The sequence below is a fragment of the Pyxicephalus adspersus genome, chromosome 8, assembly GCF_032062135.1.
Source record: "Pyxicephalus adspersus chromosome 8, UCB_Pads_2.0, whole genome shotgun sequence".
In the NCBI taxonomy this organism is placed as follows: domain Eukaryota; kingdom Metazoa; phylum Chordata; class Amphibia; order Anura; family Pyxicephalidae; genus Pyxicephalus; species Pyxicephalus adspersus.
The window spans coordinates 13,488,727-13,510,138 of NC_092865.1; the positions used below are offsets into that span (position 1 = coordinate 13,488,727).

A 21,412-nucleotide genomic window follows, 5' to 3' on the forward strand; every position below is an offset into this window, starting at 1 on the left:
TATATATATATATATATATATATATATATATATATATATTTGTAGAGTAGGCATAGGCTGCCGTTTATTGAGAAGGTAGTATTCTGGTTCCTTTTCTGAACTCCTTCGTTCTCCTTTGGTTGCATTTTAGGGTGTAGAATAAACCATAAACCAGAAATCTTGACCTACTCAATGGCCATGGAGAAAAAAATCTGCAATTGTACTTGATGGTTCTGGGTATTGCAGGTTATATCTAATTTCATAAAGATTTCTAGTGGGTGAGGTGTATTGTTACAGCAGAACTAGGATTTTGTATACATTTTACTGGATATTACTGCGACATAGTTGTCCCAACCTGGTAATTTCTGGTGGTTGTCGGGCATCTGCCACACTAAGGATCCATGAAGCTGGTAATTTTATGCATTACTGTACTGGAAATCTTAATTCAACCTAAAGAAGACCCTAATAGAAATGTAGCCTAGTCGTAATTACATTGCTTTATAACCAAAACCATATTTATAATCTACACGTTCTATATAGTTGCTTACCCCATCCATATTTTTTTTTTTGGGTAGCCGCTGTGCTACTGACGTTCATTGATGCTGAATTGGTTAATTATTTTCAGTTTTCAGCAGCCTATTGAAGCTACTTTAAGAGTTTGCTGTCTATTTGGTGCTACACAATCTTATGCTATTTCCTTAGAAATAATTTGTCTTGATTTTAATATTATTTCCTAAAATATTTAGAAAATAATAACTATCCTAAAACAAATGCCCCAAATTGCTCAGCTCCAGTGCTTCAATTTAGTTTCAAGTTCATTGAACCTGTACAAAAAAATAGTACTGTACATATAAATTGAAGTGTGTGGATCTAATTATTCTCTCTTTTTTTTAAATATTATTCGTCTTCCACCTGCTCATTTTTGAGGTCCTTATATTGGTAAAAAGAACTCGAGTTGGTAAATGGACAAGTTGTATTTCTCTGAATATGCCTGCCTACGATGGTGCAAAGAACCATAATGCTGAATATAGCAAACCATAACACCATAACACGTACATTAAGTGGCAGATAAATACATCTGAAATATTACTTGTTTATACCATTTTAAAGTAATTTTTAACTATTTCAGACCATTTGTATTCAAAGTTCCTGTTTTTAATCACTCTTACCAATGGTATGTGGTTTTACGAGGAACTTGTGTGGTCTTTTCTCTGCCTCAGCTTCCTCTATGGCTTTGGTTTTTATGAAGAGTTGGTCTGTTTGTCACCTCCTCATTTACCATGAATTAGCTCTCACCTCAGAAAGCAATATGTTAATTGGAAGAGTTCATCCTCCCAGTCTTGGACCTGTATGCATTTTTATTTTCACACCTTCAAGCCTACAGCAGAAAGAAACCTTTGTAGAAGTGAATGTGAATTTGTAGTAGTGAATGTACCACCATGTGTAATTGCTTTGCATATGTGGGTATGCGGTTTTTATCTTTGTTCCCTTTTTTATTTGTTTTCTTCTCTTTTTCTGCTCCTGATCCCTGTAAAGATTTGCCTTTTTTTCGCTTCCTAATGTGACTTGCTTTCTTTTCACTTGGGTGCTTTGCTATTGACAAGGGTGGTAAGAGGAGAAAGCAAAGGGATGTCACTACATGTCTTGGGACAATTAAAGGTTTTTGTTACACTTACTGTTTAAGATTATTTTATGGACAAAATTTTAAACTAAAATTCTAATTGACTACTGGCAAAACAGCCATTTTCCATCCATTTTCTTTAGTTGTAAAATCCAATGGTCAAAATATCTCTCCTATTTCACTTTTAAATAGATACAGTTGGAATAATAAATCCTTTTTTAAAATGTATTCCTTTAGGGAGATTTTCTATGATTAAGAAGGTGTAGTTCCTGGGGAACTGACAAGCTGCACTTTCATGATTATTGGCTAACCAAATCCCTCCCTTAGCCTAAGGCAGTGCATTGAACCAGGATTTAGCTGGCTGCTAAAGCAAAAGCATCAAAAAGTGACCTGGGTGAAAACTGAACTATATAGTCCCTTCTGTATGAGTAGATTCAGCTTGCCTATAGTAGGAATGTGTATTGTGATTTAGAAAAAACTGCATTCGTTTCAATTTATTCGGAATTGGAGAGTCTGAATCGGTAGTGACTCTATCCAGCGGCAAAAACTTCTATGGGGGACTCCACAAAATTGCTCCATGCAAAAAATTGATACATACTATTCAGTAAGTATAGTAAAATTTATATGGTTTTATTCAAGAATAATCAGTTGTAGTTTCCATTGTTTTCAACTTCATTGTTGGGTCTCCACAAGGATCAGTACTGGAATATTGCGATCAATGGGTAGAAATGGTTCATAGTGTTCATAGATTTGCTTTTGTTTTTTTTTTTTTGTTTTTTTTGAATCTATAAACTTCACAATTGGTTTTAAAATTATGTTCAGATTATAGAAAATGTAAAGAAAGAATGGTAAACAAGCAATAAATAGATATCTGTATTTTTATAGACCCCACTAGACTACATTGTAAATCTTTCTAATTCACTTTTCCAATCTTTATTTCCTTCATTTTGTTTGGTAAAATCCTCTTAGCTCAGTAGCCAGAAGCCATCAGATCTTAGTCCATTTAGCTGAGGTGTTCCATCATTTATTCATGTTTGAATTTCTTATTCATTAAAAAAAAGTTTGTCGTAGTTTAGCATCTACCCTGTGTGCTTAAAAATTAATTACCTTGCTGAATAATGTGCCCAATTATTGTGAATTATTAATGGCTTGAACCTTGGTTAAAATCTGGTTGAATTCTTATTTTTTTTCTTTTAGCTGCCTGGTGAGAAAAGAAAGGTGATAAGGACAATGTGTAGATTGGACAATATATAAAGGAAGGTTAGGAGGTTTTAAGTGGGGTTTTGCTGTTTTGTGCCAGAATTGTATGGATCAGATTTGTTTCCTAAACCAATCAGAAATCTTTGTAGGGCTGGTAATTTGGGGTTGTGGAAAAAACAGCTAATCATTTAACATGGACATAACATTCAATAAACTATTTTTATGTTCTGTGCCACTCCAACATTAAAGCCGAGTCCAGTGAGTTCAATGCCGATCGTATGTAGTTGATCATCTGTATTTGTTACAACTTATGTCTTAATCGTTATCAAACCAATTGCCTTATCTGTGCACAACCAAATGGGGAAAAATTGGTCTGTAATGGCGAGCTTCTGAATTTTCTGTAGATTCACTGCTCCAGTCATATTATTGGCCGTGAAAGTCTATAGGTGTGTATTGGCCCTTATACATATTTATTACCCCTCACATGGAAGTATTATCAGAAAGAATTCTATCAGCTTTTTTCTGCACATGGATGGACGGTCTTTTTTTTTGGCATGTTAAGGGTCACAATTTGCTTTCAGACTTGTTTAGATGAGCCTGCCCTGTAAATTGCGGTGTAGTCTTTGTCTGTTTTCACCAATGTGTGGTACAGATCAGCCCCTGCTTCAGCCTCTTACCTTGTAATTCGTACAAAGTTATAATGTACAGTCTGATCAGTGAGGCAGAGGAGACTGAGTAAATTTTTGATCACTTTATCCGTTCACGGATTGTCTGCTCTATAAAGATTTTATATCTTTATCCTGTCCTCTTACCCAAAGACTTATCTCAGCAGATCGGCAAGTATCTCTCATTGTATTTTGGAATTCATGGCTGAATGATTGTCCTTTTCCAAAGGTGCATACAAAAAAATTATATGTATTCTACTCTTTGAATCCCTCATCACAAAAGCATGGGAGTCTGATAGTAGCATCCTAATTTTGTTGGATCTAAAAGTCAAAGTGAACCAGGTTTCATCATTATATTATATATATATATATATATATATATATATATATATATATATATATATATATATATATATATATATTGTGTTAACTCTATGGCTATCTTCCCAGTTTTCTTCCAGCCATAGTAACCATCTGCATGTTTTGTAACAATAGTCCTTTTTATGGCATTTTTATTTCCTTGTACTGTTTGTGTTTGGATGTTTTCCTTAGTAATATATGGGTTTATTGTTGAGATAAGTGGTATATGGTTTTATTGGTCCTTTATTATTACTACTGGCTTCTATCCAGGGTTCCAAGGTAAGGGTGACATCAAATTTGTCCTCCAACATCCTCAAAACGATGAGGAGCTTGGATGACTATTCAGCATGGTGCAGGAGCATTTTCTTGCGAGATTTGGGATCCTTATCGTGAGAGGAGGGATTCAGTAATTGGCCATAAGACAGCTGACATCATTCCTTGCAATTTCAAGACAGAAAAGGCACTGTGTTGTCGGTCTATAACAGAAAGTGTCAAGCACATTTCTGACAGATCAATGGGTCAATCTTTAAAAAGGGATAAAACATTGTATTGCAGTGAATTGAATAAATTGAAAAAATGATTTCAGGTAAGCATTTGAAATACTTGATGTTTTTAAGTTTTGGAGAGGTTTTTTTTACGCTTTTATGCTAAGCCATCTTTATGCTAAGATGGCTACTTGGAGTTTGTCTTGATATAGGAGTATATTAGCTTGCCTTTGCGTACTACCGGTATTGACTTCAGGACCATGATTGTTTTTTCTTTCTTAATGTTCTCTGAGTTTGCTTTTGATACAGCACAAGTGCACATATCTTGTTATCGACCCCTAACAATGCCGACCGCATAAAGCAACTATACCGCGCCTTGCTTAATACCCGTGTTGGCTCTATAATGAATGTAAAGCATGCTGCTCATTGATAAACATGTCAGATGCAAATTTGTTGTATAGGTCAAAGATCTCTCTCTCTCTCAGTATCTGCTTACTCGAAACTTCAAATATGTACTTTGGAATATAAAACGCTTATTAATGTTCACAGATGTTGCACTTTAATCCCATGGAATGATTGTTTTGGAGCAGCGGGAGATTTATTAAGCCTATATTGTGTGAAATTGTGTGTGCATAAGCTTCTGTTTAAATTGCATACTGCTAACTTACACTAGTAATGGACTGTGGGGTGTTGGAGAGGTAACCTCGCTCGGCGTCATGCGATATTGAGTGCCCATACAGTAAACCGTTTTTTTTCCAGATAAATTCCCTTTTTATATATTTTTTTTTTTTAAGGACTTGATTTAAACCAATTAGCTTTTTTTCCAGTAAACAGTAAAATCTTCCAAGAACTGCTTATCAAAAGTTGCTCTTAATTATGCCTGGCCATGACCCTGTTAAAATAGAAGCTCATAAATGGATCGGGAAAGAGGTTGGTGCTCACGGCCAAAGATATATCAGCTAAGTGACGTTAAAGTGGATCCAGCATTCAGAATTAAAGAGAAACTTGCATGAAAATGTAAGATTGTTTCTTTTGTAGCTGACTTATCCATTAAGAAATGACAAGTAAAGGGAAAGATACAATTAAAAGAAAATATAAAATATTTGCATTATGCCCATCTTCTTAGATAGTTACCTACGTAAGGATGATGTTATTAGCTATGCCTGTAGGATCTTGGCAACACTTTAAAGTCATCTGAGACCTTGCTCCTGCACAAACTGTATGCTAAGTAGTCTTAATAAGTGGACCTAGCATTCAGAACTAGAGGAATCGTTGCATGACAATGTAAGGAAGAAAAACGAAATAACACTTGCATTGCACCCGTCTTTCTGGGTTGCTCCTCTCGTGATTTTACTAGGCCCACTCCCAGGATCCTGGGAATGTTGAGAAGCTCAAATCCTGCAAGGCATATTTCTTGATCCACATTAGAATGACTTCTCATGAGAATTGGACTCCACTTTCCCAGGATCCTGAAAGCAGGTCCACTGACTTCACCTTTGACTACTACACAAAGCTGCTAGAAGCGAGGGTTCAAGGTGAGTAACCATTACATTTTTCTCCTAAAGGGCTACAGCAGAGGATTACCCTCTTTTAGTAGTTTAAAGAAGAAATAATAAACATTCAGACCCAAGCTGCGGTCATAGGGGGCATTTCTTTTTCTTTGGTGGAATTCCTGCAAAACCAGTGGGGGCTGTTTTAGTTTAAAATAGGTGGCCGCTTTCATTAAAATAAGGCCAGGTGTTTCTGCTATGTAAGACTTTTCCTAAGTATATCCTGTTATTGGTTGAGGACATTCTATCCCTGATTTCAAATGACCCTCTTGCATAGCCACTATTGCAATTTTTCTTAATTTTGGAGTATTGAGCTATGTGATTAGGTAATGATCAGATTGAATAGTTCATGGACGCCTTATATCTGGCCAACAATTTGATTCCGTGTACAGGGGAGGTAAATCTAGCTCTACTTTTAAACTTATTTTATGCTGAAGAAGCTGATTTTTGAGAAGTCCTCATCATCACTGACCTGTTTACCCAAATAATTAATTTTCCTTCGACTAGAGGCATTTTAGCTTTCTCGGTACCTGTCACTTGAGCCCAGCCTTGTTGTCCTCTCGGGTTTCATGCCTTCCTTACCTAATGGATGTATTGCCGTGGCCTCAGAACAGCCTAGGCCCTGCTCTCTGCAACATGAAATACGAGGACACAACATGTAGTTTAATCTGTCTTGCGTGATATTCTAGATTCCTGTGTAATCATCCCTGGGTTGCAGCGTGAGGTGAGAGACTGCAGCTTTCCTTCTGTGTGTGTGTGTTTTTTTTTTCAATAGATCTGCCAATCTGCAAACATTATCAATTTGCCCTTGTATATCGAGTGGTGCGGGAGGGAGGAATGGCAAACTGAAAGAGAGAAATCTATTGAAAACAGCTGGAGGTCTCCCAGAGTTCCCTTTTGCTTTGCAAGTTTCATGTACAGTCAGACCCCTTGTTTTCCTTTTTTCGTTCCTCAATTTCTACGGTTGTGTGTTTGTTGGTTTTGTTGTTTGTGTGTCCTTTCTTAAGGCTTTTTTTTGAGTACTTTTTTTTTTTTTTCCTTCTCTTGCATTTCAAGAAGTTTAAGAAAAAATACATTAAGAGAACATTGTTAGTGGGGCATGTTTTTCAAAAATGAATATAAAATCTAAAGTCTGCACAAATGAGAACAATAAACCAAAAAAACAGAGGTGGCTCAAATGAACCAAGCAATGTTTAGCGGGAAGCAGGTAGAGAAGACTATTTTTGGAAGAAAAGTTTTGCAGTTTGATGAACAATCTCCCTAGAAGACCTGAATCATTCTTATGTTCTATCCTGTATCCTGTCATTGGCCAGTGGCAGTGGAAGTCATAGTGCTAATGTTGCTTGGTATTTGAATAGGGGTATATCTGCCTGCCCATGTTTTTGAGGGAGATATCTATCTGCAGCTATATGAATTAAAGAACCTTTCCCATGTAATAATGATTAAAGAAGGGTAGGCGTTTCTCTCCAAGGGTTTTAACGCTTCTCCTCCTCCATAGACACAGTACAATTAGTAAGCTCATTACTCGGGGACGAAGTGTGTATTGTCAGGATCAACAGGTGAAAATAAAAGTGAAGAGATGAAACAAACCAATCTAGACACTATCAGAATTGCTGAGCTTTTCCATATTACTATTTTATTGTTTTTGGGTTTGGATTTACTTTAAGGCACCCTTCAGCTCCAATTCAAGGACAATGCACATCTTATTGGGAGTTCTAGCTGTTACATTAAACGAGCCTCTAGAAGGCTTCAATGAGCTTCAGTATTATTTGAAGGTTGTTGAGAGCTTGATAACAGCTTGTGTAAAGTGACAGTGACCACTGTCATTAGGATTTTTGTTTGACATCTCCATACCCGGACCTGAAATTTTTTCTTTTAAGGCTTCAGAAAAGCTGCTCACAGATTGTTGAAAAGTTTACACAGGCTTGGCAAAAGCTTCCTGTACACACTCCTGTTGTACAAGCTGAAGCCCCCATGAACAAGGACTTAGTCCTATGGTTTCCTCTAACCATTATCTGGCTTTGTAAAAATTGCATGCATCTTTTTTTTTTCCTCCTCCGGCACGGAGCTCAAAGATGGCTTCCCAATGATAAAGTGAGGGGCATCGAACGGCATTACTGTTTGCCATACATTGATGTGTCAACGATATATTTGTATAGTTACTGATGCCTACTCCAAAAATCATTTCGGGTGTACTGTTGTTATCGGAACTTTAATTTATTAATCTGTCCCTGTGGATTTTTTTTTTCTGCATGTTTTTATTTCGTCCATAAAAACAAATATAAATTGTGCAAGTCACACAGCTTTCCCTTCCACGCTGCAGAAATCTTTGTGATTTGTTTTCAATCTCGGCCTTACTGTGGCCAACTCCTTGTTGATATTGATGACCCAGTATGACACATCTTAAGTCATTATTATTTCATTTAGTGGCTGTATGTATAGACCAAGTGGGAATCTGACTATCGATTGGCTGAATGGCTTGTAACATTGATTTATGAGTCAAGGATTTTGTGTGCTGAGCCAAACACAGTAGAGATTGCATCTTATGTGCCCATTGATTTTGTTTCAGATTTCACTTCGGAGTAATTAGACCATGATCTCACAGATGTTAACATTAAATTCACTTTCTGTACAAAACAAATCTCTTGGATAGAATGGAATTTCCTCCGTGCTACCATGTTTATTTCAGATTTGCCAGATGTGGTTGCTCGTAGTCTGTGCTTCTTGAGAAGAGATTTCAGGTGGGGTTGCCATCGTTTGGCCCAGATTGGTTTTTCAAAAATCTAGGCTTGTGCTGTATAATGTTAGAATTCCCACCCCTGGCTTGACATAAAATCCACCTCCTGCCTATCATCACTTACCACCTCTACCTTCTGCCTATTGTCCATCTTTTTTGAGATGCTTTCACTATTACTATGGACTGAAGGGACACCAGGCTGTTATGGGCAGGTTTCTGTATACCTAGGAATAAAATGGTTTTGTTGACCATAGTATTGAAGCAGACCTGCAAGATGAGGAATGAGGAATGTGGCAGGGGTTACTCTGATCAACAACCTTCTCCCCTTCTAGATTGCTAATGGCCTGTTTTTGAGCAGGTGGTGTTCGTGATCATACCTGCACGCCTGTGCGCCTCTCTCTGCTCGGTAATACCTCGGGACAGTAAAAGCTGAAAAAATGGCACATCACCTTCCTCGGTGACATAAGTTTATGCAAAGCCTTATCGGCGCAGCTGACAATCTCATCCTCTGACATCACCCGCATGTCCCTTCTCAGCAGACGGCAAGCTCAACACCAGCCTCGTCTTCATCTAAAATTCAGGTTGTTGGTTTTCAATTCTTTTTTTTTTGTTCCAGATGTCTTCACGGTTAGCACAGCGCAGGATATTTGGAAATTGGGGAATACGATCTGTTTGTATCACCAGATAAAGAGCCGCCTTAATAGATGCAGCTGCAGAAATGCCTTTAAGCCTGCCTGTGGTGTCCAACAGTATTAGCATATTTAACTTGCTTCTCAGCAGGGCACTAAGATGTAACAGTTGTAATTGACTTAAAGAATCTCTTCCATTTCCTTTTCCCCCCTCAGACTCGGCAAACTGGAGATGTCTTATTAGCCGCCGATCACCAATACGTGATCCAGAGGAGGCATAAATCATTAATAGGCTCTGCATTAACGTAATGCAGTTTAAAGGCAAAAGCGGGAAGTGAGGGGTTCAGCCACTTAGCACTGAGTTACGCGAAAGAACAGGAGGAAGGTGACTGTTCTACTGGGTAGATTGTTGTCTGCGGCCTAGTTTGGGCTGAGGGGGTGCAAGCATACGTAAAGGAGAGGTGTGTGTTACAGCTTTACCATATTTACAAAATCAGAAAATTGTGGTAATACAAATCTGGAAGCAGTGGCTTTGTTTTCTTGTGCGAAAATGTAAATTAAAGAAAAATGGATCATATATATGGGCTAGCATCATTGTGTGGATGAGGAAAGCTCAGACATCGAGGTCCATGGAAAAGTCAGTGGGTTTAGTCTTTAGTACAGCTTTTGTCAACCTTTTTACATGGGGGACCCCTTAAAATAATTTCCAGGTCTTCAGGGAACCCCTGCTATAATTGCTATATCCACAGCTCATAGTATATTATTGTGGTGGAAAGAATTACAATGCAGGCCAGTAGGAAGCATGCCATTCATACAGATCGCCAAAAAGATCATTGCTGTCACTTAGAGTGAACTTCTGGCAACCTATGGAGCAATCTCTTGCACTACGGATATGCTAGCAGAACTCTTTGCATGTACTTCAGCCTTAAAACTGTTGGCTTGCTTGAGCCTGGATAGGAAATCAGTTATATACCTATAGATTTAGGCTCTGTCTATATCAGAATAATATAGGTGCCGATAAATCCTTCAAAAGTTTAAAAAACAAGTGCTCATGCATTGGATAAAAACGCTGCTTTGGTGGCTATGGAGGAAGGAGGGGTAAGGATCTACTGATCTTAGAAGGTTGGAGGGTGAACACAATAGTGACTGGCCAGGAAACCCCATCCTAACCTATCAATCCTCCAGCAATGCTTAGTTGGAAAATATAAGGAAATGTCTATGGATACATAGATGGTCATTTGGGAAATGCCCCACCTGTAGGCTCTTTTAGGTCTTAGGCAGCTGGTAGAACGACTTAAACACTCAAAACAACTGCTGCCGGAACGACTCATCATATTCTAAACTGCTGGGGATAAATATTTCAGTTCCAGTTTCTGTAAAATGACTCACAAGAGAGATCCCTATGTTTCTGAATTGTCACTTGTTTAAAGAGGAACAAAACTTTTAAAAGCTGTCCCAGGAAAAAAGGCAGACAGAGGGCAAGGATTAGTCATCAGTATTGCCTGAAGTCACCCTGCATCTGGTCTTTTTCCCATGACTATCCATTCCTTGTTCTGCACTGCGTATTTGCATTAAGCGGCCATCTTGATAAAAGCAGGGCTTTGCTTCCTTATCTGAGAACCTCCATCAAATAGACCAGAGACGGTACAGTAAGTAGCAACACCAAATTTCTCTCCCCAAATCTCTTAAGGCTAGCAGAAGCAGGAGTTTTTTAAATCTCACACTGAAGATCTAGAGCTGTAAGGCTATATATAAGCACAGGAATATATTGCATTCCAGGAAGTGCACAACAAAACTTCTGTGTTTCAGATTTAGTTTTTTTCGACTATTCTGATTTGATTGGGTTGCCATAGGCAATCCCTTTCTCAACAGTTTGAACAAGAGCTACAGGAATTACCAGAGATCCATTGCTGGTAGATCTGCCACATCTACGACTGTGCTATGAGAATTGTACTTTAATTATTGAATTGAATTTATTGTCTGAAAATATAATAAGTACAGAACGATTATGGAGCTCAATTATAGGTTGTAGGGAATCTGTAACCACTCACTGGAAGGAGCCTGGCGCCAAAGGCCTTATCACCACAAGTCTTTTATATCAGATTATTGAATTCTGAAGAATAATTGAATGAAATGTGTACACCGGTCAACATCATGCGGGTTATCTTAAAGATAACAGATGTTTATGGCAATTTAAGACTCCATTTTCAGTTGAGTTAATGTTCTTTCTGTTTTTCATGAGTCTGTGTGGTCCATGATTCGCTCTGCAGCCATAAAACATACTGGTAGATTATTTGGCCACTTGGAAAGAAACAATCCACCTGGTGCTCGCTTCCAAACATCGTCCGATTTGGAGCTCTTCCTAACCCTCAGATTCCAGGCCATGCTTTTTATTTCTCTACGGAATTACAACGGAAACTGCTGGTACCTTTTAGGAACACCTGTGCTTCAATCTGAAAACAAAAAATGAATTTGCGGCATTTAAAGGTGAGGGCTTTTTTACACCAACAGCATTTTGTAACATTTGAAAGTGTTACATATTACTACATAGGGGTAATAAGTGTGTTGCATTTTATATTATTTAGTTTTATTCCAACTCGACTTTCTAAAGACCAACATTCTCCTTTTGACCACTTCTAGCCATATGACTTTTTTTTTTTTTTAATATTGTCCTTCTTGTTATCCATTACGATGATCATTTGGAGTTGTCTTCTGTTTTTATTGTTCTGTTTAACAGTTGTATTGAGAGAGCTTTGCAGCTGAATCAATAGATAGGACACATAAGTGAATATAGATTGTACCCGTGTGACCCACTTATACACAAGGTGTTAATGTGTCTAGCAGAGTGAAGACATGTCTTAGTTGTCTCCTCCCAGACCGCTAACATGGACCATATGGCCTTTGTTTGGTCATGTTGTCCAAGGTTCTTCTTTAAATTATCCCTGCTCTCTGAGTGTGTTGGGGGAGGTGAAAATGTGGTTTTAATTATATTGTCTGAGTCAGTCTATGTTAGACTTGTCCACACGTCCTTCCAATTTTTCCTATGTCCATCTTTTTAGCCTTTAGCTGTTTATCACCTGAGCTGCAACAGATGAATCCATTCGTATTATGTTATTCCTAGGCTCCCGGTGCACGGAGGTGGACATAATAATCAAGGAATAAAGAGCCAGTCAAGTTGATTTTGCTGCCTTCTCTTATGCAGCAGGAAGATCCAACATTCCATGGCAACACTGATCTGGCTTAATTTATTTTAACATAGTATCTCCACTTTTGATGAATAAGCTTTTATTTTGGTATCCGTTTTTATTATTTTTAGGAAAAGCTGTCCTACTTTTATTGGCAATAGTAGATGCTTATTTTCCAATTGGAGTCATTATTTTGCTGTTTGGATTTCTGGTACTTTAGCGGTTTAGCTTTTCTGTTTTTTACATTGCTTCTTCTAGTATTTAAATGTTTGGAAACCACACTGCATAAACAAAAGTACATCACCAGGATGTTCCACATTGCTTCTGTTTTAAAGATGAACTGCAGAATCAGCAGAAAATGGAATATGTTTTAATGAACAATTTGGACCTGTAAAGATCTGCCTAAATCCTGAATATGCTAATGAGTTTCCTTGACAAACCTGAAATTGTGAATTGACCATTTACTTGGTCACTGCAATCCCTAAATAAGGTCTTCCATTGCTTTAACTAATCATATACTTGCTATATGTAAACCAAAAAGTGGCTGAAGGGGAAAAGAACACCCTGTTCACTTTTTGGAAGGATGGCAAGGTATGCAAGGTCTAATATTTGTGTTTAGTTCAGAACTGCAAGCAGTGTAGTGCATAAACAAATCATCAAGATTGCCAGATTTTTTACTAAATTTTGAAAGCATATAAACCATAACAATAGTTACTTTCTTAAGAATCCCCTATGACCACCCTTTACATGGCCAGAGACAGTGAAGTTAAAGCTTCATTACAAATATAGTCAGCCGTAATATCCACAAGGATATTCGTAGGTGCCATTAAATGCGTGCTTAAAAAATAGCTTTTAATTCTCTTTTTTTTATTCTCCTTGTTTGAGCCTTATTTCATAAATAATGTTTACTTGATATGCATTCTGCATTGGCCGTTCTGTGCAGAGATTCATGTATGATAGCAAACAAAGGCTCATCCATATGACCCGCTGATCACCTCTTTTGTTTTGTTTCTGATCAGCTTACTAACATGTCTACGATATTACATACATATAATATGTCCGTATAAACATTCTATTTTGGGTAAGGCTAAAAATGCTTTGGTACGTTACAAGAAGCTTTTTAAAGGGTGAGATGTCAGGAGAGGAGAGATAGATTCCAGTAATTCATTGGTGAAGCAGAGAGAGAGAAGCTTCTGCTAAGCAGCGAGGCATTAACAGGCTTTTTATATGTCAGCATTATAACATCTATGATAGGCCTTTTACTCAACAAAGGAAGATCATGATAAGATCTTTGTTGAAAAGATTCCAATATGGGTGCATATCAGAAATGTCAGTATTTTGTCCAGGTGGCTGGCATTAGGAAGGACATTTCTGATGGTTGGAAGGTATGAGATAATGTTTCAGTAAATTCATGTGCAGAATTTTGAGTGGTGAGGGTATTGTATATATTCCTCACATCAGGACGCCAAAAAAAGACAAATGTTCAGAAATAGTGCATGGATACAGCAGTCGTGAAGGCATTTACTCTTCTGCTTGGAATGAAAATAATCATTTACAAATATTTGGGTTTCTTGCTTGCTTGGGCTTAGGACACCATCTAGGTATTATGCACAATCCAGGTAAATCCTAAAAAACACTCCCATTTTATAATTAAAGTGTAATAAAACTCTAAAATCCAAAAAATTGCAGCCAGACAGGTTCTTTATTGCAGAAGGGACAGGTAATGTCCCTTCTGCAATAAAATACCCTTACAGACCTGGTAACAATTTTTTAAATATATGTCCCGTTCTATCATGAGCTCCTCTATCTTCGTTTCTACCTGGTTCCGAACTGCAGCCATCTTGATCAGGTAGATGAACTTAAAGGGGGACTTTCAATAAATAAAAAATGACACTTACCTTTACATCTACCCTTGATGCCTCCAAACCCAGCTTCCATTCGGTCCTACGCCTTCCTGGATTTTTCCTTTGTCTTTGCGCGGAGTAACCACGAGCTGCCATCTTTTTCTGGCTTCTGCCTATGTCACCTGATGTTGCACTATGCAGGCGTGAGATTGAGTGCCGATCCCAACTGCGCATGCACTTTATTACAGGAAATGCCCCTTTCTCAAGCATGCGCAGAAGAAGTAGCTCAATGCCTCCTGGGATATGTGACATGGGTACCAAGGAGGCTCTGGACTTCCCTTTCAGTCTTTACTGCCGCAGCACACATCTATCTTACACACCTGCAGTTTAGATAAAGGAAATTTGCAAACTGTCTTCAACATTACAAGAACAAGTCCAGTTGAATGTGACTGACTAATACTAGATAATGACAGGTATATTCTGTACTTGCTGAATATGTTCTTTCCTGTAGCAGCTTTTCAAGAAGCAGCCCATCAATAAGTTATTTTCTTCAAACAAAATTCCAATTTGCTGCTCGGGGTTGCTACCTTTTTCAGACCATTATTGCTGTTTTTACTGCAGGTCTGATTTTACTCCACATTGCTAAAAGCCGTATCAGGAATGCAGCTAACATTCTGCAAGCATATGTGCAATATTGGGCAGAAAGAGTATTTATGTAAATTTTTTACTTTAGATCATGTTCCCACCATTTTATGTGGTACATAACCATAAATTATTATGAATATAAAAAAAAGAGAAACCAACACAGAATGTCATCTCTCAAACAACCCTAAATGCTTTCTATTTTCTATGCGTGTATCAAAGTGCCGGGTTTCACTTGGAACATTATGACTCTATTTTGTTTGTGTTGACTCACTATACGCCTTAACCCCTTTCTTTGTAATGCGTTTTGTTTTGTTATCTGAACTTTAGGGAAGAATTTCAGCTCGACAGGCTGAACACTTCTTAGGAATGCATAGAATTTTAAGAGCGATTTAAGCATTATTCTCCCCATTGTCTAATTGTCTAAGAAACATGTAACCATGTGTGAATGTAGCATTTCGTCTTGGCTGGTATGTCCTGTTTTAACAAATATTTTCATGTTTGCGTTCTGACTCGATGCAGTCATCAGGGCCAGATAAAAATGTACCTCCATTTACAAAATGGCTTACCTGCAATGCATGTTCTTGGTAAACCAATTACAATTCTTCTACGTATATAACTTTGTATAGACTTTATAGAAGTATTAGAAGAAACTTGCTAGAAGAAACTTTGCTAGAAGAAAGCAATATATTGAGGATTTTTAGGCTATATTGGACGATTAGTTTTGGATTCAAAATGGCCGTCTTGGTGTACGCCGGTATGTCTATGCTCACCTGTATTAAATTGTGTGTTCCAAAATGCTTGTTAATAATATAGTTGCCCTATAAAGCAGTTTTCCCTTTATTGTCACACTGAATGTCTCTCTTTTTTCTTCTCTTTCAGGCATGAATAATGTCTACCCCTCTCCTCAATGAAGTTAGTCTTCTTTGACTGGATTCTTTAAGGAATACAAAGAAATCTTTACGAGAGATCAATAATGGTGTCTCCTGGCGGCAGAATGCAAACCCATTGGTTGTTTCTTTTTATCGCCATCTTGCAGTGTACAGAAGGTAAGCACCTGTCGAATAAATGGCAGCAAGCCTGACAAGTTGTTTCCTGATGATTTGTGATTTATATGGGTCTGCAACTTATTTTTGTTGTATAATCTCAGCATTTTTTTAAAGAATTCACATGGAAAGGATAGAATGGGTTTAGCAATGTAAGGTGGGCAAACCATAACATCCATTTAGTAAACATCTATTGTTTTGGTTGCTGTTTGTACTGTCCACCATTCTTTGCATTGTTTTATGGAATTACCCATGCTGTTTGGCTACCTAAGGTTTGATTTATAAAAAAAAAAAAAAAAAAAAAACTTGAAAAGTTTCGACAGTGAGTAGAAAACGAATCTAATTGCTGGTCTCTTAGGATCGAAGACCTATAGCCTTGTGATTTTTTTTTTTTCTTCCTGCTGAATGAGGTCATTTTTTGATAATCCAAAGCTGTCCACATTTTCCCCAAAGGCCAACTTAGTTCACATTTGAGTTTTGACATTGTTCTTAGGAAGCTGAAATAATTACACACTGGTTGGCTTCATGTATCTCTCAGTGGCAAGAAATATTCACCATATAGTTCAGCTGATTAAAAAGCCAATTTATGGTGTCACACCATCAAAATTGTAAATTACATATGAAGTCCATTGACTCTTTTTTGATGTTCTCCACCCTGCACATGTTGAATATACCAGCTTTTCTCAACTCTTTTTTAACATGGGAGAGCCCTTGAAATACCTTTCAGGTCTTCAGGGAACTCTCAGAGTATATTAGTGTGCTGACCGTTGGGAAGAATGTCACCCTTACAGACAGCCAAAAATATCATTGGTGTCAGGTAAACTGACCTGAAAGGTCCAAACTTCTCATTGCTTAAGGAACCTCTAGCAACCCCTGGAGGAACCCTAGGGTTCCATGGATTCCTGATTGAGGAACATTGGACTATACCATGACTAATTTACCCTTGATTTTAGTAACTTGTGTTCAATTAAAGATCCACCAAATGTTGAACTTCTTTAAAATCCCTTAACAATGTGTCCAAGCCATATAAAACACCAGAACATTGACCCAAAAGGTTACTATAGTTGTTTTTACAAGTCTAGTCTTGGGAAAAAGCAGACACATAAGATGGTTATTTTACCACCAGAATCTCCCGAGAGTCCAGCAGACAACTCATAAGCACCCAAGCATTATTTTTAGGTTGAGATGTCCTTGAAAAGTTTGACTTTGTTGGCCTTTTTATTGCTTATTTTTTTACTTAATCTTAATAAAAATTAGGTTGTCCTCTTATCCGAAGAGCAGCTCCTGAAAAGCTGACTTGCTAGAAAACGTGCATTTCAGTAATCTCAGAAACCGCCATCCTGGGGAATTCACAGTGACAATATAATGCCTTTACGTTATTATCAATTTGATTTGCATTCCTCAAATGTGAACTTGGCATCACTAATTTACATGTCTTTCAAGCTAACTTTTAACTGGGGCAGCTTTAACCACAAACTCTCAAGGCTGAGATATTTGCAACACTGTGGGGGTAATCACAGGGAGGACTTCCTTTCCAATTTTTTTTTTTTGGGGGGGGTCCCAAGGTTATAATTCCTTAGTCACAAAATTCTTTTCTCTCGTAGGTGACATGCCATGCTGATAGCTATACCAGACCCCTATGTGGGTGCTGGATTATGGATTTAAATTCTTGTTTATCTTTAGGCAGAAGTCATTCCTGGGAGTCGGTTGTTTAAAGACACAAAGGTCTTTTTGTGTCTTCAGTAACATGAATCTTTGTTTAGATTGAATTTTAAGAATTGAGTCTGCGATATCCCTTCTGTATTAATCAACTTCTGTAACTGGAAGTGAAGTCAGCAATGGACGGTTTGGGGGATTTTCCTTTTTTTTACTGCATTTTTGTTATATTTCAGTAAAAGAAAAGTAGGAAAGCACCAAACTTTTGTGTTTTAGGGCTGTTGAAACATTTTATCTAACACAGTTGCTTTAACAAAATAAAGATCAATAAAAATCGATATCCTGGCCCCAGTACTGATGATTGTTATCAGAATTTTGAGAAATTGATTGGAGGGGGGAGAATATTGTGAACGTGTACAGTGATTTTGGGTTTCCAACCTCACTATCAATCAATTACCGATCACAATGCAAAGTGCCTGGCAGATCTGCTCATGTGCACTAAGGCTTAGTGAGTACATAACACGAGAAATGTTCTTAAAGTTAATTTTTGTGAATTTGATAATGATTACTGAATGCCCGGACATTTTGTTAGGGTCTAAGGACTTTTCTCTTTGCCTTAAGATGTTGTTTTTTTTTTTGTAATATCTAAAATAAAGGCCCAAAGTCATTCTAGCGTAGCTTTACCGGTCTCCCTTGTATTATGAAAACAGGCATTTTGCCAGTTAAATCTACTATTGAACCAATAACCTGCTGAAATTTGATGACTCTCAGAAATCAGAAGCTTAACCCATTATTCATCATATTTCATCCATGCCTATCATTCTTTTAAAATAGGTCATCTATATAATTGCAGCAAATCTACAGGATTTGTGGTGTTTCAGGTTCTGCTAGTGACATCAATATAATTTATAATTGCTTTAAAATAACTCATTCTGTAATGTGAGTTTTTTTTTTCTATCACACAATTCTTTTTACATTCTATTGGTAAATAGTTTGAAAATTAAATCCTTAATAAGTGGCGAGAGGTGGAAAGAGAAATCCCATTAAACACATTTTCAAGGAAAGCAAATGTGTGATTTTTGTTTTATTAAAGAGATAATGTGAGAGATAAAGATCAGGCAGAAATGTATTTACAGTTCACGGTTAAAAAAAAAAAAATTGTTGATTTCGGAAAAATATCCGAGCGCTGATGCAGGAAGGGTGAAGAGCAGTTCAGCCACCTTAACCGGACTGGGTTTGTAAGAGCTAATTAACCTTCACCGAATAAATGGCACACCAGCGTGACTTGTGTTCATAAGAAAAATGCTTTTCTTCCCTCAGCCATCATGACTATTTTGTTTTAAAGTCTTGTTGAAATGGGAATCGAAAAATTTTAGGTTTATTGCAGTTACAGAATACCCAACAGTTGTCAGTGGGTGATTATTTTAAAGAATGTCTACAGGGGAATCGGCACTTGATGGGTTCCATTACACAAGGAGAACCTATACGCAAAATGCTAAAATTTTAGGACTATGTAATCCACCAAAATAAATATTTCAGTTCAGGTTCTCAAACTCAAAAATGGTGTAGAAAACCCTGAAATGATACCGAATGCAGAGTTCTTGAGTACCCATTAGGCCTCCTTCTCATACAATGTGCAGATGGTCAATTTACCTAAAACTTTATCTTTGAACTGCCATGGCCATTTTTTTGTCCTCTCGCTCTTCATTTTCGCCTATATCCATTATTTTATACTATGGAGAAGGAGTTTGGAGGTGTAGAACAATGCAAAGATAGGCAGGAAATGTAGATTGAGTAAGACCTGAAAGTTGTAGAGCAAGATCATGCCTCATTTGTTGGTCTTGGTACAGAAAGTCATGGTAGCGTAGAAAAAACTGGAGGTGAGACAAAATTTTCAATCTTGGACATCTGTTTAGCTAATGAACCACCAGAATTTCCTTGGTTTGTGTTTTTGGGATGGGAAGGTAAGAGAAATCTCTCCAATTTCTTTGACCATAGAGAGATGTTCCCTTCTTGTTGTGTTTTTGAGAAGGGAAAATAAGGGAAATCTCCCCAATCAAATTCCAATGGGGAAAAATATGATGATACATACACTTGTAAGGTGGGCTCACATCAGCAGATGCCCCATCAGTTGGCTTGTTTTTACATTTTCAAGAGTAGTCAAGATTTCTAGGTTCTCCAACACATGTGCCCCGGCAAAAGCAGCAGGTTACCAGTAACCGTTCAGTCCTGCAAGCTTGCAGCTGAATATTTTTTTTTTGGGGAGTGTATTAAATATCTAGCTAAAATCATGAGTTATTTCTGGAGGTAAGAACATTGTACAAGCTTTTTTTTTATATGTGGATATTAAGATGGCTTATGGCCACAAAAGCCATGTGAAAGCACATGCACGTCACTTACAGCTTACTTGAGGGGAGAGAACCAGCGCCAAAGCCAACACCGTAAAAATTAGTAACACCTAATATGAATGAAAAAGTGTTAAACTGGAAATAAACGTTTGTGCTGGAGACGTGAACTCAGATGACTGTTGGAGCTGTCCCCTCTAACGTCGTAATGGAAATGTTGTGTACTCCTTATTTTTGTGTGTGAGATTGTGCAGCTGTTTCAGAAAATGAAATTAATTCCCCGCTGCTAATCTTGTATGTTTTCTGTATAATTTTAGGGGATTGCAGGTGTCTGAAAATTACTCATTATGCCATAATGAATATTTTTCCCTTTGCTCTGAAGATTAGGCATGGCTAATCTATCACACTCCAGCTGTTGGGGAACTACAAGATGCAGCGGGAAAAATATTGTTGGAATGGCAGTGAGATTTATAGAGTGCTAGGGTTATATATTGGTATGCTACCTGGGAAATAGATAAACTCATTTTTAGAATTGACCAAGATTGACCCTTATATGTCAAACAATTGACGTTCATTGGCTAAGTATGCAGCCGCAGGGTGGCTAGATAAACCATACATGTTCACAACATACATCATCCTGAATCACTGGTCTCTGTTAAGCTTGTAAATTGAAGTTGATTGTCTCCTTGACAATGGATAATGGATAATTTGGCCCTTTTTTATTTTATTTCACTTTAGTAGGAGCTAAAATTATTTAATGTCCCTAACCCTTAATGTACCCATGAGTGATGCAGCTTAGATATTTGAGTATCAGTCAATAACATCATGATGCATTATTAGAAAAAAGAATAATATTTGGAATAGAACAAACTTGCGTAGAGGCTTTCAAAATAAAATTGGCTTCCTTAAATTTGTCAAGAATTTTATAATTAGGAAAAGGGCAAGAAATTGTATATTTATTATTTTTTTGAATGTTGCAGGAGAATTGCGGTACCGTTGGGCGATCGTTTGCTAAATGGGTGGTTATAAAATCTTTAACAAATGGTGATGAAAGCTCTGACCGTCAATTCCTACAATTAACATTTTTCTAGCAGTTGTTCTGCTGCCTTTTCCGAGTACAAAAGGTTAATCTCGTTTTTACTGAGCTCCGTCCTTTGTATAACCAAATACTTTTTGAGTGGCACATGGAAGGATATTCTCCGACAGATCACGCAGTTGGTTACTCGATAAACATCAGCCAGTTTCTGTTGCTTAAAGGGCCTCCACCGCGTTAGTTCCAGTGGTTAGTGCATATCTTGCTGTGGGCAAGAGAAGTCATCATTGAGAATGTAGTCTTTGTAACCAGCAGTGGTAAAATAAATTCCGCCTTTGCCAAGAACATTTTCCACTATAAAGCCGACATTTATATACGAGGATAAGAAAAAGAAATGAAAATGTGAAAAAAAAAAATTGCACGTCTACTGAGTTG

The 21,412-nt window shown here is 37.5% G+C and overlaps 1 protein-coding gene across 22 annotated transcripts in view; it reads left to right on the forward strand.

Moving 5' to 3' along the window:
• The window catches only part of ADGRL2 (adhesion G protein-coupled receptor L2), a 162,552-nt gene that overhangs the window by 16,506 nt on the left and 124,634 nt on the right, over positions 1–21,412 (forward strand). For 21 of the 22 annotated variants that reach the window (XM_072419547.1, XM_072419549.1, XM_072419544.1 and 18 more), the window contains exon 2: positions 15,780–15,946. In XM_072419547.1, coding sequence (XP_072275648.1) covers positions 15,874–15,946 — 73 coding nt within the window. In that variant the 5' untranslated portion in view covers positions 15,780–15,873. Of the gene's footprint in view, positions 1–15,434; positions 15,655–15,779; positions 15,947–21,412 lie in introns of those variants that run through there. The other variant, XM_072419532.1, reaches the window with a different exon arrangement.